The sequence below is a fragment of the Trachypithecus francoisi genome, unplaced genomic scaffold (genome assembly GCF_009764315.1).
Source record: "Trachypithecus francoisi isolate TF-2019V2 unplaced genomic scaffold, Tfra_2.0 Contig01579, whole genome shotgun sequence".
Taxonomy (NCBI): Eukaryota; Metazoa; Chordata; class Mammalia; order Primates; family Cercopithecidae; genus Trachypithecus; species Trachypithecus francoisi.
The window spans coordinates 7718590-7743157 of NW_022681442.1; the positions used below are offsets into that span (position 1 = coordinate 7718590).

The window sequence follows — 24568 nt, forward strand, 5'->3', positions numbered from 1 at the left end:
AGGCGAGTGATAACCAGAACAAGGCAGAGGCTGATCACAACCAGAGAGGTGATAACCACACCCATGGAGGTGATAACTGCAACCACGGAGGTGATGACCACAACCAGGGAGGTGAGAACCACAACAGTGAAGGTGAGAACCACAACCAGGGTGGTGATAGCTATAGCAATGGAGGTGATAACCACAACCAGGGAAGTGATAACCACAACGAAGAAGGTGATGATCACAACCAGAGAGGTGATAACCACAACCAGGGAGGTGATAGCTATAATCAGGGAAGATGTCACCATAACCAGAGAGGTGATAATCACAACCAAGTATGTGATAGCCACAACCAGGGAGGTGATAGTCACAACTAAGGAAGGTGTATTAGTTCATTCTCATGCTGTTATGGAGAAATACCTGAGACTGGGTAATTTATAAAGAAAACAATTTTAATTGACTCAGGGTTCTGCATGACTGGGAAGGTCTCAGGAAACTTACAATAATGGCTGAAGGCACCTCTTCACAGGGCAGCAGGAGAGAGAATGAATGCCGAGTGAAGGGGGAAGCCCCTTGTGAAACCATCAGATGTTGTGAGAACTCACAATCAGAAGAACACCATGAGGGAAACCACCCCCATGATTCAATTACCTCCCACCTGGTCCCTTTCATGACATGTGGGGATTATGGGAACTACAATTCAAGATGAGTTTTGGGTGGGAACACAGCCAAACCCTATCAGCAAGTATCTCAGTCCATTCATGCTAAAATACTGTAACCTGAGTAGCTTATAAATAACATCAATCTATTCAGAGTTCTAGAGGCAGGAATGTCCAAGATCAAGGTACTGGCAGATCTAGGGTCTGGTGAGGGCTCACTTTCTGGTTCACAGGGCCATCGTTGTGCTGCATTCTCACTTGGCAGATGAACAAAGAAGCTCCTTTGGGCCTCTTTCATAAGGACACTAATCACCTCCAAGAGGGCCCAGCTCTTCATGCATTGGGGATTAGGTTTCAGCCTATGGATTTTTGGGGACATAAACATTTGGAGGATAACAGGAAGTGATAGCCATAACCAAGGGGTGTGGAAAGTATGGGACGGGGTGGGGGCAATGGCCAGGAGTTTCTTCCTAGGGGGGTGATGGTACAGCAGGTGCTGGAAGGAAAGTAGGCATTATCTAGGGCAGAGGGATATAAGGAGAGTGTTCTGGGTAGAGGCGATAGCAGCAGGAGTGTGCAGAATGTGGATGCACTTGGGAGGCTGTGGAGGAAAGTAAGAGGTTTCCGTCTTCTTGGGAGCTCTGTCCTTTTAGTGCATAGTCATCAATGCTTAGAGTTTTGGATTCACTTTGTTTTTCAGTTGATGAAAGTTGTGAATGAAATGTGTCCCAATATCACCAGAATTTACAACATTGGAAAAAGCCACCAGGGCCTGAAGCTGTATGCTGTGGAGATCTCCGATCACCCTGGGGAGCACGAAGTCGGTGAGAAGGGCCCCTCTGGGATGCTTGGCCCCTTCATCTTTGGTACCCATGTAAACAGTTAGGAGATTGTTCACCCTATGAGAAGATTCATGCCACAGGGCATCAGCTGTCCACACCACTGCTGTCTCACGTAGACAGATTCTGCACCTGTTGGCTCTGTGAACCACTCGTCTTATGATATGGACTATAGAATTATTTACACTGGAAATACCCATCTTCTCTCCAAAGGGAGCATATTTCATTCTCTGTCGTCCACCTCTGAGACCAACCACAACAGCCAAAGAAGAAAGTGGCTGAGGTGGGCAGGACAGAACTTCTTCCTCCTTCAGGATTCCCTGATCGTTAATGGCTCATATTAGAGGAGCTTCTCCCACTTCTTAAAAAAATTCAATTCTATTTTTAGATATTTCCTGTTTTCAGCCATTTCCCATTCAATCACTCCCCAGCCTGCACCTCTATAGGTGAGATGGGCTTCTCTTTTTTGCTTTTTGGTAAATCTGGGAGCTCTTTAGAAATCTGCTGATATTTAGGTACAAAGATTTGTCCGATTTACTTGAACATTCATCACAGTCTCAGGAGTTCCTCTCAGGAGGTTTTTTGTTTTGTTTTGTTTTAGATGGAGTTTTGCTCTTGTTGCTTAGCCTGGAGTGCAGTGGCATAATCTCGGCTCCTGGAGCCCTCTGCCTCCTGGGTTCAAGCAATTCTCCTGCCTCAGCCTCCTGAGTAGCTGGGATTACAGGCATACGCCACCACACCCAGCTAATTTTTGTATTTTTAGTACAGACGGGGTTTCTCCATGTTGGTCAGGCTGGTCTTGAACTCCCGACCTCAGGTGATCCGCCTGCCTTGGCCTCCCAAAGTGCTGGGATTACAGGAGTGAGCCACCGCACCCGGCAGGAGTTTATTTTAAATGATAAAAACTTTATCTTCTGGTAAAATCACATTTCCTCAAAAGCAGCAGCTTTGCCAATGAGGGAAGGAAATATGTTGTCAGCTTGAGCCCAGCACTGATAAATGCCAGGCCCTAGTCCTTTCTGGCTGCTGTAGCAAAATATCAGAGGTTGGGAAAGTTATAAACAACAGAACTTTATTGCTCACGGTTCTGGAGGCTGGGAAGTCCAAGGTCAAAGCATGGGCAGATTCAGTGCCTGGTGAGGGCTGTTCCTCTTAAGACCCCTTCTTGTCTTACATGGCAGGAGCAGAAGGTCAAAAGTGCCTGGCTAGTTCTCTGGAACCCTTTTATAAGAGGAGTAATCTTTTCATCACTTCCTGAAGGCACCAACTCTTTTACTTATTTTTCCTTTTTTTGAGACGGTCTCATTCCATCTCCCAGGCTGGAGTACAGTGGCACAATCTTGGCTCATTACAACCTCCGCCTTTTGGGCTCAAGCAATCTTCCCACCTCAGCTTCCTGAAAAGCTGGGACTACAGGTGTGCATCACTATGCCCAGCTAATTTTTTTTGTTTGTTTTTGTAGAGTTAGGGTTTTGCCATGTTGCCCAGACTGATCTTGAACTCCTGCACTGGAGCCCTCTCCCAAAGTGCTGAAATTATAGGTGTGAGCCGCTGCACCCGGCCGGTCCCTCCTCTTAATACTCACGTTTGATCTTAAGTTCCAGCATATGAATTTTAGGGGGACACATACATTAAACCATAGCACCCTAAGATGTAAAAGCTGAGCTTTGAAAGAAAAAATACCTAAAGAAAGCCTACTTTACACTGCATCACTGCTGATTTGCCCTGATGGACTATTTTCTGCTTATATTCATTTGTCTTTGTTAAACTTAATAGGAAGTTATTTTAAGAAAAATAATTGCCTCCCAAAAGAGAGGCACTGATTGCTATGGCTTGTGCTCAACTTGTAAATGTTAAGCCCTAAGCACTATGCTATTTGATCTGTTCTTGGTAAGTAAGAATGGACATTATTACCCTGTGAGAGGTGTCATGTCAGATTTTTCTACACATTTTCTTGCACACCTGACTCTCTGGGAATAAGACAGTTGTCCTGATGTCATTTTAGAGGTTTGTTTGAAAGAACAAATAGGGCTAAAATGGTAAGCTTATATTATTCAAGACTTTCCCCCTAACACAATGTGACAAGCACTGTTTGGCCCTAGGTGTTTCAACATGAACCTGTGCTTCTCTCTGTCTTTGAGTAAAGGTGAGCCCGAGTTCCACTACATCGCGGGGGCCCACGGCAATGAGGTGCTAGGCCGGGAGCTGCTGCTGCTGCTGGTGCAGTTCCTGTGCCAGGAGTACTTGGCCCGGAATGCGCGCATCGTCCACCTGGTGGAGGAGACGCGGATTCACATCCTCCCCTCCCTCAACCCCGATGGCTACGAGAAGGCCTACGAAGGGGTAATGGCCCTGGCCCATCTCACCCAATAGGATGTGGGCAGCGAGGCCCCAGCTCCAGGGTTATGCAAAATTCCACCTTACGAGCTTTATTTATTTATTTTTTGAGTCGGAGTCTCCCTCTGTCGCCCAGGCTGGAGTACAGTGTCACAGTCTCCACTCAGTGCAACCTCTGCCTCCTGGGTTCAAGCGATTCTCCTGCCTCAGCCTCCTAAGTAGCTGGGATTACAGGCGCCTGCCACCATACCCAGCTAATTTTTGTATTTTGAGTAGAGAGGAGGTTGGCCAGGCTGGTCTCAAACTCATGACCTCAGGTAATCCGCCAGCCTTGACCTCCCAAAGTGCTGGGATTACAGGTGCAAGCCACCGTGCCTGGTCACACAAATTTTATTTTTGAGTGTCTGCTGAGGCAGGGAAGCCCACAAGGTTTATGAAAGGTGCAAAGCAGGCACTGAGAATGATGGTGACCTTGAGAGGTGGACGTGCCGACATACTGGAGGAAGTGAAGATGAACAGCAGTATTGCTATATACATAACAATAATAGAATCCAGTAGTACCACTTTATGTTGGCTAAGCACTTAATCATGGCATGTGTTAGCCTTGATTATTGCCTTTGATCTTCTCATCAGTCTTCTGAGGAAGTTGTTTTATTATTCTGATATATTCTTTATATTTTATGTTCCAATTATGATATAGAACATATTTAGGTTATAGGTGTGCATAGAATACGCACATGTACAGAATTATGTATAAAGAGAACATAGAGTATAGTTAGTATTATGTTGTGTTGTGTATTGACAGTGATATATCACAATACCTGGGAATAAAATGGAAAATTATATTAAAACAATGGTACCTATCAAATACAAGCTTTACAGTATAGAAATGTGGTCGCATTTATTGGTGCAGATATAGTCAGTTAGGAATTTGCATTGCTAAATAGTGAGCCAGAATCATGGGCAGGCAGGGAGAATGCATTACTATGGTGGCCAGTGATACTGCAATGATGAGCTCATTGCTACTCAGAGGTTCACCTGGCCAGTATGGAAGAGAGGAAGGTAGGGGTGGAAGAAGGAACCTAATGCTTTTTAAGCACTTCCATGTGGCAGGGGTGGTTCTCTGAATTCCCTCTTTGGAGTAATTTGACTGAACGATCTACCACCCACCAGATATTAATAGGAAGTTTTTCAATATTCTCCTTTAGATGCCATCTTTGGGTCAAAGGGCATCCAGAGGCTTAGAGACACTCCCCAAGGGGAAGTGGAGATGGATGCATCTTGTATGGTAGAGGGTCCACGTTGTCCTGCAGCCTCTGCGTTCTTCACACTCTCACTTGTCTCCAGGGCTCGGAGCTGGGAGGCTGGTCCCTGGGACGCTGGACCCACGATGGAATTGACATCAACAACAACTTTCCTGATTTAAACACCCTGCTCTGGGAGGCAGAGGATCGGCAGAACGTCCCCAGGAAAGTTCCCAATCACTATATTGCCATCCCTGAGTGGTTTCTGTCGGAAAATGCCACGGTGAGTCAAAATACCCCTCATCTGTAAAGCAGCAAAAGGCCAGGCTTAACCCCCATTGGTATTTGCAGAGGATAGGACATTTAAGAAAGAGACGAAACCATTTTTTTTCTTTCATGTTTTCTCCAAAAGCAGTTAAGTGTGCTAGATAATAACTACCTTTTCGGTGGATATTTGGGGAGATTCTTCGTAGAGGAGAAATCATTTAATTATATTTCTTAACAAACACATGGAGCTTCAAAACCAAAACAACCTCCCCTGAATTGCACATGTTTGTTACTACCTTTAATATCTTTCTCACTGTCGGTTATATTGCTAAGAAATTATCCTTAGCCCTTACTGATTGCTTAATGTATCTTATTTTTATTTTAGTACATCCCCTTGGGTTTACTACCTGTGGTGTTTCTTTGGAAGGAAAAATGAAATTAGATGAGAAATATTTCCTCAGATTTCTTAGGTCTTGTTTTACAAAGAGTATGTTGTAGAAGAAATAATTCTCCCATACCTCTTATTGTCTTTCCTTGGCATCATAGTTGAACTCCTTACTCTGATTCTTCGATCGTAAACATTCTTCAAGAGTTCTACCTTTATTGATATATAAGTTAGTGTTGGGTTCAGTTGCAGCCACAGAAAAATCAAAATAGTGCCTTAACAAGGTAAAAGTTGGTTTCTTTCTTCACGTAAAAGTACCCTGGAAGCCAGCCAAGGGCCAGACAAGTAGAAGCCTGGTAATCATGAGGAATCCAGGATTCATCTCTGTCTCTGTCTCTGCCATGTCAGCATGTGGCACTCATCTTCAAGGTCATAATCCAGGGTGGCAGCTGGTGCTCCAACTGTCATGTGTCTGAAGGAACAGGAGAGAAAGGGTTTGGGGAAAAGAAAAAGTTCTTCTCTCAGGTAATTCAATTTCCTATAAGCAGTTCTACATAATGCTTCTGCTTAACTCTCACTGGCCAGAATTCAGTTGCACATGGTATCAGCCACTGCAAGGAAGGCCGGGAAATGCTATATTTTAGACAAGCGAATTGCAAGCTCAAAACAAACAAACAACAACAAAAAAAGATTGGACTTCTACTGTGGATTAAAGGGAGCTGGAGAGAGGACAGCAGCTCTCCCTTGGCGTTCCAGCCCCCAGCACAGCACATGTGGGTGCCACGTACTGGAGGAGGAGCAGCAGGGTGGGCTCCTTTAGTGACTGACAGTCCAGGGTCATCCAGGCCCTCAGGAAGTGAGCAGTAGGGTGATGAAGACAGATAGCAGCAATGCCACTTGGTTCAGTTAGGATGCCCAAGGGTGCTGATGTGGGCAGGAGACTAGGGAGGCCCCTGAGTCTTCTGTCTTCTAAATCTTCTCTTATGTTTCCCACATCACCTGTTTTAGTTGTTTTTTGCTCATTTGTTTGTTTTTCCACCTAACATCCTATTGACACTGGGCAAAGTTGAGAATTCAAGCTCTGTTATTCTTTAGGAACACTTAGACCAAAATTGGAATTTGGTTGCCGGCTTTCTTAGCCACTAGGCTATAAGAGCTAAGTAATCCTTTTAGCACAATTGTGCAGAGTCTCTGGATGTTCAGTCTTTGCTTTTAGACTAGAATTTAGTTATTTGACCTTGTTGTCTAGAACTACAAGGAGAATTACACAATTCTATCATCACCAATAGTTTTCTCAATTGTGGATAGACTAGGTAGATAAGAAATCAGCAAAGATAAAGATTTGAGTAACAAGGCTAACAGGCTTGACATAAGGGGCCTGAAAGAATTCTATAACCAATGATGGCTGGGCGCGATGGCTCACGCTGGTAATCTCAGCACTTTCGGAGGCCGAAGCCAGCGGATCACGAGATCAGATCGAGACCATCCTGGCTAACATGGTGAAACCCCGTCTCTACTAAAAATACAAAAAATTAGCCAGGCGTGGTGGCGGGCGCCTGTAGTCCCAGTACTTGGGAGGCTGAGGCAGGAGAATGGCGTGAACCTGAGAGGCGGAGTTTGCAGTGAGCCTAGATTGCGCCACTGCACTCAAGCCTGGGTGACAGAGTGAGACTCCATCTCAAAAAAAAAAAAAAAAAAAAAAAAAATTCTATAACCAATGATTAGAGAATATTCTTCACAGTAATCCTGTAACATTTAAAAAAATTGATGATAAACTGGGCTTATAAGGGAAATCTCAACAAATTTCAGAGAATAGGTGTTAGACAGACCTTGGTCTCACCATCATACAGTTAAACTAGAAGACTATAATAAGATTAATGAAAACCTCATCATGTATTTAGAAAATAAAAAACTTCTACAGAATAAGTCAAAGAAAAAAATATTGACAACGAATAAGTAATTAGAACTGAATAATAATGAAAAGATTACATATGAAAATTTGTGGATTACAGCAAAGAATAGTGCTTTAGGAAAATTTATAACTTGAAGTTATTATATTGCAAAAGAAGGCTGAAAGTTAACTAACTTAAGAAGTTAACAAATAAATAAATAAATAAGTAACAGAAGAAACCCAAAGAAAGAGAGATTAATTTATAAACAAGGGCATTGGGAGGCTGAGGCAGGCAGATCACTTGAGGTCAGGAGGTCAAGACTAGCCTGGCCAACATGGTGAAACCCTGTCTCTACTAAAAATACAAAAATTAGCCAGGCGTGGTGGTGCACAACTGTGGTCCCAACTACTTGGGAGGCTGAGGTAGGAGGATCGCTTGAACCTGGGAAGTGGAGGTTGCAGTGAGCTGAGATTATGCCACTGCATTCCACCCTGGGCAACAGAGTGAGACCCTGTCTCAAAAAAAAAAAAATTAAAAGTAATAAATAGAAAACAAGGACAAAAATGAATGAAATAATAGAAAACAAAGAAATAATATGAAGTGATTTGTCTATAGAAAGGTGTGTTTGATAAAATTTAACAATTATTCACAACAATATCTCATCAAATTTTGAATATAGCTTTTAGTGTGAGGAAGGCTATTTTAGGTGAGATACAAATGGCATTAATCATAAAAGATTAGTAAATTCGACTACATGGAGGTAAGAAAGCCTGTTCCTCAAAAGATTTGAAAAACTGTGACAAGCTAAAAATTGGGAGGAGTTATTTATAAATTATATGACTGAGAATGTTGAAAATTTAAAAGCTGAAGAGTAACAAATAATAAAAATATGAACAATTCAGTAGAACAATGGACAAAAGAGAGGAGAAAACAGAATTAATAAAAATGACAAGATGTTCTACCTCACTAGTACTAAGGACATGCAGATGAGAGAACATTATATGTCCATTGTTTGGCAAAAGTAAAAATCCCCCCAGTGTGGGAGGGAATACGGGACAGATTTCTTATACATTGTGGGTGAGTATACACTGTGGATGAGTATACATTGTGAATGAGTATACACTGGCATAATGATTTTGGAAAATAATTTGATTACCTTGTAAAGTAGAATATTTTTAGATCCTATGCCTCTGCAATTTCACTTCTGGCGATATGTGCAAGATAAATTCCAACACATATGTACCAGAAGACAGTAAAAGAAAGTTCAAAGCAACACTCTTCCTTATAGCAAAAGATTGAAAATTACCAACGCCCATCATCTAAGAATAGGTATTAATGCATTAAATGGGATCTCCATATTGAAGTGAAAAAAAGCCTGAAAATAGCTTTATTCAACAACAGGATGAATCTGGGAAACACAAAATTGAGTGGGAGGAAAAAGAAATTGCAGAAGGCAACCAGCAGTATCGTTGCGCCCCTCCGCCCCTGCCTTTTTTTTTTTTTTTTAGATCAAAAGCAAGCAAAACCAAACGGTATATTTTCAGGTATACACATATGGGATAAAACAAAAGAGAGAGAATGAGAATCACATCACTTAGGATACAGTAGGCGCCTCTGAGTGGGAGGCAGGAGGGTGAATAGGTAGGATGGTGTAGGCACACAGAACAGAAATTGTTAGTGAAGTCTGCGGTTGGATGGTGGGTTCACAGGTGTTTTCCATGTTGAAATAAATAACAGAAGGGAATCCCAGCACTTTGGGAGGCTGAGGCGGGCGGATCACGAGGTCAGGAGATCGAGACCATCCTGGCCAACATGGTGAAAACCTATCTCTACTGAAATATAAAATATTAGCCAGGCATGGTAGTGGGTGCCTGTAGTCCCAGCTAGTCAGGAGGCTGAGGCAGGGGAATCACTTGAACCCGGGAGGCGGAGGTTGCAGTGAGCCGAGGTCGTGCCACTGCACTCCAGCCTGGCAACAGAGCAAGACTCTGTCTCAAATAAATAAATAAATAAAACCAGAGGGGGACCAAGCACAGACCAACAGTGATACTGTGTAATGAACTAAGCTCTCTCATTGGTCCAATCCAGGGCCCCTGAGGTGTTTAAACAAAAACAACAAAACTTAATGAATCCCAAGTCCATCTCATCCCTTACTCAGTTTTCTATACATCATGGTGAAATGATTTCCAATGTCTGTTGTCATTGTCAATTTGATCTTACTGAGATTATCTTCACAGAGATTAGCAATTTATGATAAATACTTGTTTCACTGATCAATGTTTGACCATATCAAACTTTCAAATTTTAGCTTTTAACATGGTTTTCTTTTTTTCTTAAATGTTATTGTTAAACGATGTCAAACATACAGAATTAGGGAGGAAGCTGCCCAGGATCGCCATGGACCCGTCTCAGCTCTAACACTTACCAATTCCTGTTTCGTCCACATCTTCACTCACTTTCTCCTCCTCCCCCAGGTTACCAAAACTAAACCCAGGCATCATAGCCTTTCCTTTGTAAAGATTTCAGTAGATATCTCTAAAAAATAAAGGCACTCTTTTTACAACCATAAGGCATTACCATTATTATATCAAAATAAAGTATTCCTTAATATTGTCAAGTATCTGGTCAGTGCTCACATTTCCCCTCCCCAAGGTTGTTTAAATCAAGATCCAAACAAAGCCCATTCATTTGATTGGTTTATGAGTCTTTCTAAGTCTCTTTCACATTTTTCCAGAATTGATTTTGAAATTCTAAACTTTACTAAGATTATTCCATAAAAGCACTGCTGTTTTGGCTACATCCCCATTTGACAGCTGGGGAGAGAAAGCAGCTTCCTGCTCATTTTACTTGTCCGTTTGGGATGTTCACAGGTGGCCGCCGAGACCAGAGCAGTCATAGCCTGGATGGAAAAAATCCCTTTTGTGCTGGGCGGCAACCTGCAGGGCGGCGAGCTGGTGGTGGCGTACCCCTACGATCTGGTGCGGTCCCCCTGGAAGACGCAGGAACACACCCCCACTCCCGACGACCACGTGTTCCGCTGGCTGGCCTACTCCTATGCCTCCACGCACCGCCTCATGACGGACGCCCGGAGGAGGGTGTGCCACACGGAGGAGTTCCAGAAGGAGGAGGGCACTGTCAATGGGGCCTCCTGGCACACCGTTGCTGGAAGTAAGCCTCCCTCTTGGGGACAGTGGGCTGCAGGTGCAGGAGGACGCTGTAGGGGTCTCCTCCTGGCCCTCCCGGTATCACTACTGTCCCATTGTAACTAAGTGGTGGCTGCCACGGTGGAGCACTTAGGACCCGCCAGCACTTTCCTAAGCACAGCACTCAGGCTCTCCTTCCATCCTGGCCCCAGTCTCACTTTCCAGTGCACAAAGGAGGTAACAGGGGCTGGAGACCCAAAGGGATCTGCTCGAGTAAGAAAGGCACAGGGCTGGGGTCTCTGACTCAATGGCCTGTCCTTAGCCTCCAAGCTATTCAGCTTTGACAGGGTCAGAGATGGGTAAAATTGGAGTTAATGGCAATAGTGGGCAAAACAAAAACAAAGACAAAAAAAAAAACCCAACCTAGTGAAGGGGTGGAGAGCATGCTGGTGCTGGCGCTGGAGCCTGAGTTTTTCTTATCTATATGAGCTCTTCTGTTCTTGGGTGATGTCCTGTGCTGTAAATCCACAGAGGGAGCCAGGTATCCATCCCAAGCTCAGCTGTGCAGGGACTCTGAGCTGCAGACTGAACCTGTGGTGAAGACGGTTCCATTCTTACCTGCTGTCCTCCAGCGGCCAGCAGGCCGGCCCGTCACACTCATACCCACAGCCTGCGGTCAACACTGACCGTGTGCTGCATGGAGAATACAAAGTATTGCTCCTGGCATCCACTCAGGACTGTAGAGGCTCTCAGGAGAGACTTCAGAAATTCCCTCACAGCAGCCAGAAGGCCCCGCGGTCCACACGTCAGGGCAAGCACTTGGTTTCCTGTCTCAGGGCTGTTCCCTAAACCAGGAGGGATGAGGATGTCCCATTTCCAAAGTCCCTCTGCATTGACTGCAGGACCCTGGGCATCATGCTTCTTGCTTCCTTCCTTTGCTTTGTGAGGGTTGCTCAAGCCAATGATGAATTTGCAAACTATGTTCACGTCAGACTGGGGGTTCAAATCCCACTCTGTTACTTAGTTGCTGTGTGATGCAGGGCCAGTTACTTAACCTCTCTGAACCCTTGCACTTTTTCATTTGTAAAAATGGTCATGATGAAGAGGATGGTGGTAGTAATACCAGCTCCCTCCAGGAAGCTGTGAGGATTACGCAGGTGGAAGATGATGTGAATGTGCTTGATGTGTGGCTCACAGAAACAGTCTCGATAAGTTCCTGTCCCCTGCGGACTCCCCTCTGCAGTAACACGGTGCTGTGAAACCTCATATGAGCACATCCTTATTGTCGGTTTCACTGTACTGATAAGCGTTAATATTGTTTGACTTTGTTAGAAACTCAGCCTTCACCTACTTTTCAAGTATGTTCCCACCTTTGGGAAAAGAAAAACAAAGTAGAAATACTTGTGTCCCTGGGCATTTTAAAACATGTACAGAAAGCTTGACGTTTTTGCCTTTTACAGACCAAGTGGAGGCATTTTACCTAAATCCATCATGGTTTTACCTTGTATAAAATAAAAAAAAAATGCAAATCTCTATCTATCAAGAAAAATTCCTAATGGCAAAAAGCATTCTTGCTTTTCAAGTTTTTAGCCCTAAAAACGCACCTACAAAAAGCTTTAAGTAAAATACCTGTTTATTTTTTGTGGCTGCTGTGACTAAATTGGGCATGGGCACACCCGGATTCCCCAGCGTTGGTCACTCGTAACATTTTGCGAAGTTGGCTGCCACACAATCACATAGGTAGTGTTTGATTTTTTTTCTATCAATTATATTTTCCATTATTTCTGGGACTTTGCAGCAGAGCCATGTGGTAGCTTGAGCCTTTTTAATCATTCATCTTCCTGACAGTGTGATGAAGTCTGCAGATTCATTGCTTTGTAGATTAATGAAATGTGACTTGTAATTTCCTTTCCTCCCCCTCCCTCTCCTCTCCACCTTTTTGTTCCATTTTTTTCTCACTCATTAGCTGTGCCCTGCCAGGCACTAGTTAATGGGGAGTGGCCCAGTCGAGAGCAAGGGTCAATACATTTTGAAATGGACATTGTTTGGAGTGTGTGTGCTTTCACTCCAGACTCCTTTGAGCCTCTCTGTTCCTGCAACCCTGCACCTTCTCCTCCACAGCGAAGGAAGATGTTGTGGTTGCATCAGATGCACAGAGCTGTAAGGAATGTGGCTGTGCCTTCCCTGCTGAAGCTGGTGACAAGAGAAGGATGCCAGTTAGGGAGAGAACACAAAGGAATATCTCACCACCCCAGCTAGGACCGAAGGCTTGTGAAGAGCTATCTGGGGCACATCGTGGCCCCTTGTTCACACACTTCAGACAGGAAGTAGCATTTTGCGTTCGAAGCCCGTCTCTGGCCATGTGTTCTCAGCAAGGTGATACACTCTGGAAGGCTGGCGGGCAGCAGCAAGACAGCATGGCCCAGGCTTCTCCACTTCCCTCTGGTTTCTCATTTTGCCAGTTCTTCTAAAACTTCCTGTGCTCTGAAGACACATGTTGCAAAATGGCAGGCTCACTCCAGAACGTTTAAATATCGCATTTATTTCGGTGCTAACGAGGACTGGAAGGGTGGAAGTGACCATCGTTTTCTCTGCAGACAGGTGTTCAGCCCTCCCGGAAAGCTGACACCTGTGCTCACGGGTGGCTTGTTGTGCCCCGGCCTTCTTGCACTGTCTGTAATTCCACACTGCGGGTTTGACCGAAGGAATTTTGACCAGTCTCCTTCAATGAGACGGGGGCCCACGTGAAGGATTTTCCATTGACTTAGCTCTGTCCCACCCTTTTTGTTCCACTGCTCTCACTGCAAACACGCTGTGTTTCATCACAGGCTTAATCAGAAGCCCATTGCTGATGACATGTGGATGGTTCGAATCTGGCATTGGGTAGAGCGGCCGTATACTTAACGCCATTTTGCCTCTGACTTCAGTGACCAGGCAGCAGATTGATAGAGTTGCTCTTGATACCCCAAAGCCACGGCTTTGATACTGAGCATTGCAGGAGAGGGTTCCTTCTGGTGCACTGAGTGAGAATGAAGAAAATTTGTCCAAGGCATACAGCACTCCTGCTTTCTGTGACCCCAACCCTAGAGCCCAGGGAGGGTGGTCAGAGGGGCCTTCTACTGGGTGAGTCACTCAGAGCACAGCTTGCTAATCATCATCCTGTTCGAAAACAAAAATGTTGGGAAGGAAGCCACTGGTACTTCAAGCCGTCAAACACTCATCTATTTATTTCTCAAATGTTGGCTAGTAGAGTGGGTGGAGTAGAGGCCTCCCCAGAAGATAATGTCTGCTTTCCAAAACCCCACACCTGGGAATGTTAGCTTATTTGGAAAACGAGTCTTGGCAGGTATCATTATATTCTGGGTCTCCAGATGGGGTCACCCTGTGTTACCTGGAAGCAAGACAGAAGAGGAGAAGCCCATGTGAAGACAGAGGCAGAGAGCTTAGTGATGTGGCCTCAAGACAAAGAATACCGGGGGCCCCCAGAAGCTGCAAGAGGCAAGGAAGGCTCCTCCCCTAGAGGAGGCTCCCCCTCCCAGAGGCTTTGGAGGGACCACAGACACCTTGGTTTCAGACTTCTGGCCTCTGAGACTGTGAGAGAATAAATTTCTGTTGCTTTAAGCCAACCATTTGGTGGTAATTTACGTTGTAACAGCAGCCCTAGGAAGTGAGTCCAGACACCCACTACACATCAGGCTGGGGCTTCCTGTCCTGCTGTTGTCACGCCAGGAGGCAGAAGGCTTGTCTGCTTTCAGGTGTACTGAGGGAGTGGGTTTGCCTACAAGTCCCCATGCAGTGATGCTCTATTCGGAGCCGTAGGCAAGGGCATGCAGACCTGGGCCCAAACCCTGACGCTGACCCTTTCCAGACACATACATGGTCCTGGGTACGATTCTTTCCCTTCTCAACCTCAATTTTCCTATTTGCAAAATTGTGCTGTGTTGCCTACCTCTGCTGGGTTTGGGATGAAAATTAAGTCACCTAATGGCTGCAGAGTGCTTAGGACAGATCCTGGCTTATAGGAGGCACTCGGCAAACAGTGGTAAGGATCGCAATTTTTGGAATCAAAATAGAAGACTGTCATAGAGCTATAGCTGAGACAGCATAACTGTAGAGAGAAACTTAATCAAAAACTTAAAACCTGTAGTGTTCATGAATGACAGCTTTGCTCAAAAAATGGAGCTTTAAACTGTTTTACTTTAATAAAGTATTTTATCTAAATAGCATTATTTAAGTTCTTTTGGCTTTTTTGTCAAAGCCACACTTCCATGTGTCCGTCCTCACCACAAACCATTCCGGCTGCATCTTCTCTCCAGACTCTCTCTAACTCACACACATTTGCTCTAATGCAAATTTTTGTCTATAGTAGATACTTGATACCTTCCTGTTTAAACAAGGCCTTCCGAATGTTCTTATACATTTCTGCTTCCCCCTGTGTCCCATTCCCCAGTGCCATTTTGAGTGTTGTTCAGTTACACTGTTGTCCCATTGGCTTGGCAGGTCTGAACGATTTCAGCTACCTTCATACAAACTGCTTCGAACTGTCCATCTACGTCGGCTGTGATAAATACCCACATGAGAGTCAACTGCCCGAAGAGTGGGAGAATAACCGGGAATCTCTGATTGTGTTCATGGAGCAGGTATATTGAGGGCATGTGGCTGGGATGAGGGGGACTAGCTGGGGGATGAGGCTGCCAGGTAGCTGAAAGTATGGGATGGAATTAGAGCTTCAGACCTTGGCCGTCATACTGGGCCATCTTAGTGCTTTGAGGAGCAACTCTGTGTTGACACTTGAGCAGGCCCCAGGGAAGAGAGCTCTAAACCAATGGTCATTGTCCCCATTGGCCTGGAGCAATTGGAACTGGTTCCTGAGCTCTCTGATGCTGCTCTGCAGGGAACAGGTGCTATGTGTTTGAGCCAACGTGCCCAGGCCCCTTGTCTCAGTCTGCTCTAGCTGCCATCACAAAACACCACAGACCAGGTGGCTTACAAGGTAGACTTGCAGCTCTGGAGGCCGGAAGTCCAAGACCAAGCTGCCCACAGAGTCAGTGTCCTCAGAGGCTTGTCTCCTCGGCTGCCATCTTGCCACCTCTTCACATAGTGGTTATCCTTCTGTGCATGTGCCTCTGTGTATGAGTCCAAATTTCCTCTTCTTAGGAGGACGCCACCTTAACAGCCTCATTTTCACCTAATTACCTCTTTGAAGGCTCCATCTCTAAATAGTCACATTCTGAGATACTGGGGTTGGGGCTTCAACATATGAATTTGGGGGCTGGGGTGGGGTGGGGACACAATTGAGTCCCTAACACCTTCCCAGGCCTTCAGAGTCACTGTTGCAGGTGGCAGGGGTGAATGACCTGGGAGCAGCTTTAACAAGTACCGCTGGGCTCTGCTACCCAGCTGGGGAGGGGCTGCTGCTACCTCCACTGAGAACCTTGGACACCTCCCTGCCGTAGGCTGTCAAGGACACATCCATCTTGCAGCATTAGTGAATTCACCAGTTCTAGTTCTGCAACTAACCAAACAGTATCCAGGCCCCACTAAGGAACAGACTAACTGGAAAGTAATGGATTAAACAGAAACAAATGTCAAGCCTCAGGGCTCCTGCTTTTTCTAAGTGTTAATTCTGACTCCACCTTAACCTCCATCCCTTTGGAAGTAAGACCCTGAGGCTGGACACAAGGTTCCCCTTCCATGGATTGTGCTCAGCAGTCAGAAGGCACATTCAGCCAATGGCTTTGGCTGGCACTTTTGGCTGCACTTCTGCACAGGGGGCAGAGGTTGGCACCAGGATTTAGCATCTGACTCTGTCCCATGATGGTCTTGGTAGACTCAGCCCCCAGTGAGCTTCCCTGGCACAGAAGGGTGTGAGTTCGTTTTTCCTTCTAAGGGGAACCTCACCCAAGGAATTCCTCTTCCCAGCCCGGAATTTTGTAAGAGAAGGCTCTTTTTCTTTTGCATTTTGTAAAGAGAAGGATTTGACTGTAACAACCTAATCAGTCTTAAGTAATGATGCCATTTAGCCAAAAGGCCTCCTGTGGATAAAATGCCTAGTCCTCGTAATATGCAAAAAGTCATTGGTAATGATGGAATGTCACCTTGGATTGGCACATCGTTCTACAAGTGGGGAAACTGAGGCATAAGTTTCCAGTGCATCGCATGACACAATTAAGTCTTTGGAAGGGTCTATGCCTGGAGTTGTCATCTGTAGGAAGGTTTCTTTGAATTGTTTCTTTTCCCTCTGACTTTTAAGTCAGCAAGTCCCAAAAAGTCAAAATAAATATGCCTATAAAAATTAAATTTCAGCTTTTAGTAAATGTGTTTCTGTGAACCGTCTCAGATCCTAATATTTTTTAAGCCTCTGGGCATTTTAATGGAAGACTTTCTGGTGCAAGCACCCAAAAGAAATGCAGAAGTTTACATTCCAAATGCATACAGAGCCAGGCAAGCCTATAACCCGAGGACTCCTGTTTTTCTAAGATATAATTTAATTGGTGTTTTTCTCTTCTTTTTTCTTTCCTCCTTTCCCCTGCTTCCCACTTAGCCTTTTTTGAAATGCAAAATAACCTGTCACTTCCCCCTCAGCAGACATTCCCTGCAGGGCAAGCTCATCTGTGCTCCAAGGCAGAACACCCACCTCCAGGGGCTGGCCTTGGAGGGCATGCTGAAAGCATGCCCGCTGGCCACTTTTACAACTTATTTCTGCCTAGGAAGATGCCAACTCAACTGTTTGGTAGATAAGACACCAGGCTAGCAGGGTCTAGATAAGACACCTGCCCTTGCTCACTAGCCCCCTCACCTCATAAAAGTATCAGCTTTTTGCTACAAAGGAGAAGTGGCACATTTTAAAGCAGGATGGTTCCCTAATGCTAGCTTCAGAAATAAGTTCACTTTTCTTACACCAAGACCTCGCCCTTGTTAATTGAACCTGACAATGCAGCGAGCAATGAACCTGCTTTTCGGTTCCGTGCCCCTGAGCAAGACGTGGTGCTGTGTGAGTTCTTGGTGGGAACCGGCCAATGGCGGGTTGACAGCCCCCTCCATTGTGCCGGTTGTGTCCAGATCTGGTCGGTGGCCTCACCCTGTGTCTCATGTTCGCTGAGCAGGTTCATCGTGGCATTAAAGGCTTGGTGAGAGATTCACATGGAAAAGGAATCCCAAATGCCATTATCTCCGTAGAAGGCGTTAACCATGACATCCGAACAGGTAACTGCAAATGTGTACCAACTGTCTCTTGGTAAGAAATATCCATTTTTTTTTAGGTGTTTTACTTGGGTTACAATCATGAAATGACTGCCGGAAATGTCTTACTCAGAGCCGAATCACAGTCTCCTTCCTCTAAATTTCCCGCTTTTCAAGAGACCCTTGAAAGGGAGGTTTTCAACCTGTGCTTCCTGGTTGCTCTCTGTCCCTTCCACAGGACGGTCATGCAGCAGCCAGCTGACCTCCAGGTGCAGTGGAAGTTTCTACGGAGTTGAGGAAGCAGCTCTGTCTCTATGGAGTTGTTGCATCTGCAGGCATCCTAGCTCTCAGACCAGGTGGAATGTGGCCTGTGTCCTTAAACCCAGAGGGGCCAGGGAGGGAGGGAGCCAGGCTGCTCCGGAGAGGGAGAAGCCATAGACTAGGCGACTTGTGGAGGAGTGGAGAGTTTGAAGGGACCAGCAGCAAGAAAACAGCTGGAAGGGTGGGTTGGGAGTGGCCTTACATTCCCCTCCAGAGAGGATGCAACTTTTCTATTAAAGCACAGGAAATCACTGAGCGTGATGTCTTAGGAAGACTCAGATGTCTGTAATGTGAAGGGTAGGATAAGAATAACAGTAATAATAAACGTGGGCATCTCCTATATGCCACTCTGTTAATAGCTCTCTTGTATTAACTCTGTCATTTAACTGCATCATTCCTCACATAAATTGTATCTTTCTTGATGCTGTCATTAGATGAGATGCATCAGGGAGACTCAGCTCCCACTCACTGGAAGGGATGAGTGTCTGATGGTGTTAACAAGTCAGGGTTAGCACACGTGATTCCCTTTTGAATGCAGGGTAGAAAATTCTAGGAACTTGGATAATCTGAGGGTCAGAGAATGATCTCTAAAAGGCAGGGCTCACATCTTATTCCAACTCTCTTTTCTATGGAAGAAAAGAAATTTTAAGACCCAGGGTTTATAAACCAAATTCGGTTTCCAGTTCCTAAAATGCCAAAACAATCTCCCATTTTAAAATGCACTTATGAAGTGGCCACACCACGTCAGGACAGCAGAAGGCTGCCCCTGGATCACTCAGCAACAGCAGGAATAAGGAGCTGTTCCCTACACGATCTGTTCTCAAAGAACGCTCACACATGCTTTCTCTCAGTTGTTTTCACTTTATCCCTCTGAGGGAGACAGGCCATTCGTTCCCACTTATTCAGGTGAAAAACAGAAGCTCAAGGAGGGCAGTGACCCACTGATGGTTAAGGGGTTAGAGGAGTTTGACTTCAGGTCTCTGACCCCCAGGTGGGCTGGAAGAGGCCCTGCAGGTACCCCTCAGGGTCCCAGAGGACTCTGCCCTATTCTTTGCTGGTTACAAAGTGATATGAAAACAAAGGTGCTTAACAAGTCCAGGTTTTTCTTTTGTGCCACAGGGCTGTCATGACCTGGGATGCCCCACTTAAAACTGAAAATGCTGTGTCCCACTCCCCACCCCTGTCCTAGGCAAACAGGGCTGACTGTCCCATGATCTGACTTCCCACTGCTCCTCGTGGACTGACAGCCACACAGGGGGTCATCACTGCGGCGCCTCTGTCCACCTGAACCTTCTTCCCTGGGGGGTCCCTGGGTTCCTGCCTCCTGCCTTTCAGGTCTTTGCTCAGATGGCGCCATCTCACTGCAGCCAACCCTGACCACTGTGAGCATGGCACACCTCCCTGCTGCCCTGTCGGTCCCTCTTACCTGCTCCGACTTTGTCCCTTCCCCGTGGCACATCTCCCTTCTAACACATCACGTAATAGGCTCATGTGTACTCTGCTCGTGATTTGTTTCTGCCTCTTCACCCCCACGAGGTCAGGAGCCCTGGACTGTTTGATTGGTTTGTTCCTCAGTATATTACGAGCCCCCCTGCCTGGCCACTTCTGAGCAGTGGATGCTCAATAAATACTTGTTGATGAATGGGCGGATGAACAGTCCACGATGTTCCAGGATTACCCAGTGAGTGGCAGAGCTATGATTTGAGCCAAGCACTAGAGACTTCAAATCTGGTGCTCCTTCCTTTATTTCCATGCTATTTTTCTTGATCAGGGAGGAGAGGCTCCTTCTCTGCAAACTGTTCCCATGATCCTGTCGTGCCAACAAAAGATCCCATTCCACCTGCCAGGAAGCAGACTTTGGGACATTAGGATGAGGTGAGGCTGGGGTTCAGGCCTGGCCCATGTACCCTTCATTGCCAGGCTCCCTAGCAGTGGGCCTGGCATAAAAGACCAAATATGCAAATGGGTGAACTGTGTCTAAAATGCCACAAAATTGTAATTGCTGTATAATGCCATAAATTGCATTTTTCCCATCTAGTTACTGATTTCTTCACTTAATAATATTTTCTGAACATTCATACCATTTGTCACTAATCTTATAGCCATGAACCATGAGGCTTCACACTGAATACCATGGAATTTTGTACATAGTAGTCCCTCATAGGTGTTCATTTTTTCCATATATTTATTCACTATTCCTTAATTAATTCAGCAAATGTAGATTGCAAAGCTGTAATGTGCCAGAGACCACGCAGAGTGTTGGCGATCATTATGCATGAAAGGCTGTGTGATGTGGTTCTGCATAGGATTTGTATTTTAAACATTACAAATGAAGCTCCTTTGAAATGACAATTCTAGAAGAGCCTAGAACATTCCTTGACTATTTAGTGCTTTGTATGCAATGTGAGAAAACATAAGAGTTTTGAACTGCGTGGGAGATAAAAAGACCCTGGGGCCCCATAAGCCAAGATAGAATACTTTGCCTGATGGGTGCTGAGTTTCAAGCCCCTGCAATCAAGGAGACAGTTTTGATGAGCTAATGGGAAATGCAACTCCCTCCCTTGATTTTCCCCTCTATAAATAATTTCCCAGTGTATTATCATGACAGATAAACTCCATACTTTACACACGGCTCTTTATTCTGTTTCAGAATCTTTCGGTCCTCAAGAAAAGCTCTGAATTTGCCTTGATTTCTGTCTGAGGTTTATGTGATCTGACAAGTTTTATTTTGGGATGGATTTTGCATAAAGTAAACAGAGGTATTAAATGGAATTCCACAGGGAGGGAAGCTGGTAGGAATGCTTTGAGTTAGATGCATATCAGTGCGTTGGACAAACACCCGGCTCACCGTTCCACACAACTGTCCTTTACTTGGTGGGTGCTGACCTGACCTGCTCGTGTGGACATTCTTTAGACCAGAGTTGCCCCTTCTGCCCATGTATAGGAGATTGGTCAGGTGGTGGGAGAAATTATAAGGAAAGAAAGAAACCTTCTTAGAAGGTCAGGAGGTTTTGCAAACACTTCAGAAGGGCAGAGTAGATAACAAGGGAATGTAAAGCAATTTATCTAGATGAATTTGTTTACTTATGTCTCCAGAAACCAACCTTTGATCATTTGTCTGCAGGACTGCTTTCTACTGGGGGGGGGGGGGGTCGACAATGTTAATTGTGTTTGCTCCAAGCCTTTGTCATTAAATCTGTACTAAATAAATACAAACATTTCTGGTTTATGGGGGCTGCATTCTTGTCGGTGGTGCTAAGTCGTGCAGTCCCCTAGCCACACGCTCAGGCAAAATACTTGTGTCTGCATACTTCTTTCATCCATTGCTTGGCCAGAGTCTGTGGGACAGGCTTGGCACGCATGAATGCCTGGGATGCCCATTATGTGTTGACTTCCACTGCAACTCCCTAGAAGGTTCACCCTGAACACAGACCTGAGCACTCATGGGGACAGCAGCCCAACACTGCATCTCCTGCTTTTCATATTGTGATTCCAGACTTTTCCAGTGGCTGGAGACAGAAACAGAGAAAATGAGAGCCTCAAGGAAGACATTGGGAAAATAGCCAAGAACTGAGGACAGTGTGCCTTGCCAGGCCAATGAGGGCATCAGGCAGATCTGTATCTCCGCAGTAGAAGCTTTCAGATGACAGGGCCAACGCCCCTCAGTCTGACTGTGTGAACCCACACACAGTCCTGATCATTGTATTCATTCTTTTGACCTTTCTTATTGAGCTCCTACTGTGCACCAGACTGGAAATACTGCAGTGAGTAAAACAAGTATGGCCTCTAAAAGTACACATTCTAGTGAAGGAAACCTAGAGATAATTCCAAAGGAAGATTTAAAAGTTTACTACGCACTGTGATCAGTGCCATGAAAAAAAATAAATCAAGTGATATTTACAGATAGATGGGAAAGCCAAAGAAGGGTCCCTCCCTTAGGGGACATACACAGGCTGGCCTTTAGAAGAGCAAAGAATAGCATTCCAGTGGAGGGAACAGTAATTGCAAAGGCTCAGAGTCAAGAATCAAGAAACAAAAGGAAGCCTTCTGCGGCTGGAGAGAGGCCGGGTGGGACCAGTGGAGCGCAGTGATGTGGAAGGGGCCCACAGGATCTGCGTTGGGTTTTGCTCTAAGCACTGAGCCCTTATCTGAATGGAGTGAACCCTCAGGCTCACAGGAACACTGTCTCCACCTGCTTGTCTCTTCAAATTTAGAGGGCTTACCTGACAGGGCCACAAGGACAGAACAAATTCCTTGAAAATTAGTAAGAATAGCTTTCATTATTAAAAACAAACTCTAGGACTGGCATGGTGGCTCATGCCTGTAATCCTCGGCACTTTGGGAGGCCGAGGCGGGCAGATCACGAGGTCAGGAGTTCGAGACCAGCCTGGCCAATATGGTGAAACCCCATCTCTACTAAAAAAAAAAAAAGAAAAAGAAAAAAATAGTACAAAAATTTGCCAAGCATGGTGGTACGCACCTGTAATCCCAGCTACTCAGGAGGCTAAGGCAGGAGAATTGCTTGAACCCGGGAGGCAGAGGTTGCAGTGAGCTGAGATCAAGCCACTGTACTCCAGCCTGGGCGATGGAGTGAGACTCTGTCTCAAAAAACAAAACAAAACAAAAAATCGAACTCTAGGCATTTAAATGGAATCTTGCAAGGCCTGACTTCACAAAGGGTGAAAGGAAGTGGACCTGGCACAGGAGTTGGGAACAGCAGTGGGAACAGTATATGCAAAACCCAGAGGTGTAAGATGTGTGTCACTGCAAGGCACTCAGAATGGCTGGAACAAAGGGGTGTGAGATACAATAGGGAAGGGCAGGAACTGGGACCTCAGAGGCTCCGGCCACCCAAGGACTTTGGATTTCATCACCATGTGGCCCTGGGATAATGGCAGGTTTAGGGAGTAAGCACTATGATGTGTATAGCACAGAGGGTGGACTGGGGAGGGGGCAGGGAGAGCTTCTTCTGGCTTTTTCGGGGACAAGGGGAATCACAAAGGCTTCTTATTAGAAACATGAACTTGAGCCAGTTATGCTGATAACCATTCATTGTGGGTTTCTTTCACTGCTCAGCTCACTGAGGACCTCCCTTGGTGAGAACCTAGGCTGCCCCCTCCCTGAGGTGTTTAACCTCCAAGTGCCATTAAGTCAGGTGCTCCCACTGAGAGGTCTGCTTCCAGGGGCCTCCAATGTCCAGCGCCCCACAACAGTTGGTGGGGACAGGCTCTTGGCCTTAACTAATCCCCTCTGAGTACCCTTGGTAGTTGAGACCTGATACACCCCGCTTCTCAGGCCAGTAAGCCGCATGCTCTCCTGGTCGCTCACTTCTCTCCAGCCCATTCAGATGAACCAATGTTCTGACCTGTTCGGTGTTTAATCCAGGAGGATAAACGGCATGCGTGTTGAGCACAAAAGAGGAAAACACAGGCTCTACAGGTGCCTTACAGCTTTAACATAGAGCCGAGGCAGGAAGCAGAGGCCATTTCCACTCTTAAGGATGCGCTGCCTGGTAGCAGGGAGAGGGGAGAGGACAGGGAGGGCACGTGGAGGAGGTGGCTCACTTGGGCTTGTCAGGGACTGTGGGAACCCTGAGGGAGATCTCCAAAGACAAACTTTACTGTGAGGCTTGAGTCACCTGCTGGTATAATTCAGGCTGTCGATGTGCTCCCGAAAAGGTATGAAGTGGCATTTTATTTAGTTGAAGAACTTGCCGTTTCACTAAAAAAGACCCAGGACATATGCCAGGGAGCCACCCACCTGAGCGTGTACCTGGGTCTGTCAAATGAGTCCTGTTTTCCTTTCAGCTCCTTAATGATGTACATGTGGTAAACGACTGCCTCCACATTTAACTTCCCGTCACGTCCTGTGCTCCTGTGAGCTCAGCGTATTGCACTGGGTGTCTCGGATGAATTGGGATTAGAATGTCATGATTTCAACATGATGCTTCCAAGTGTTGTAGATCGGTGTATATGGGAGATGTATATTTACAAACACATACATAGTTTTCTTCCATCCATTAGAAGACTTCAGGACTTATTAAGACAAGCAAACCTTGTCCAGGGACTACTAAGTACTTGATCAAACCCAACCTTTTCTCTACCTGGCTCCAAAACTTTAGACTGGTCAGATTGTCACAAGTGAAAGACTGCTGATTACTAGCTGTGTGACCTGGAGCAGGATACTACACCTCTCTGGGCATCAAATTACTCACATAGAAAAGGGAATAAGCGTGCAGCCTGTATCACAGAGTCACTTGGAGGGTTCAGTGAGCCAGTGCCAGCCTCGTCTTTCTGTGTGTGGGTAGTGTTCTCCAG

The 24568-nt window shown here is 45.7% G+C and overlaps 1 protein-coding gene across 1 annotated transcript in view; it reads left to right on the forward strand.

Moving 5' to 3' along the window:
* The window catches only part of CPXM2 (carboxypeptidase X, M14 family member 2), a 153060-nt gene that overhangs the window by 126071 nt on the left and 2421 nt on the right, over positions 1-24568 (forward strand). The window contains exons 8-13 of the mRNA XM_033180031.1: positions 1342-1465; positions 3627-3823; positions 5165-5344; positions 10476-10773; positions 15249-15388; positions 17855-17954. Of these exons, the coding sequence (XP_033035922.1) occupies positions 1342-1465; positions 3627-3823; positions 5165-5344; positions 10476-10773; positions 15249-15388; positions 17855-17954 (1039 nt within the window). The remainder of the gene's footprint in view (positions 1-1341; positions 1466-3626; positions 3824-5164; positions 5345-10475; positions 10774-15248; positions 15389-17854; positions 17955-24568) is intronic.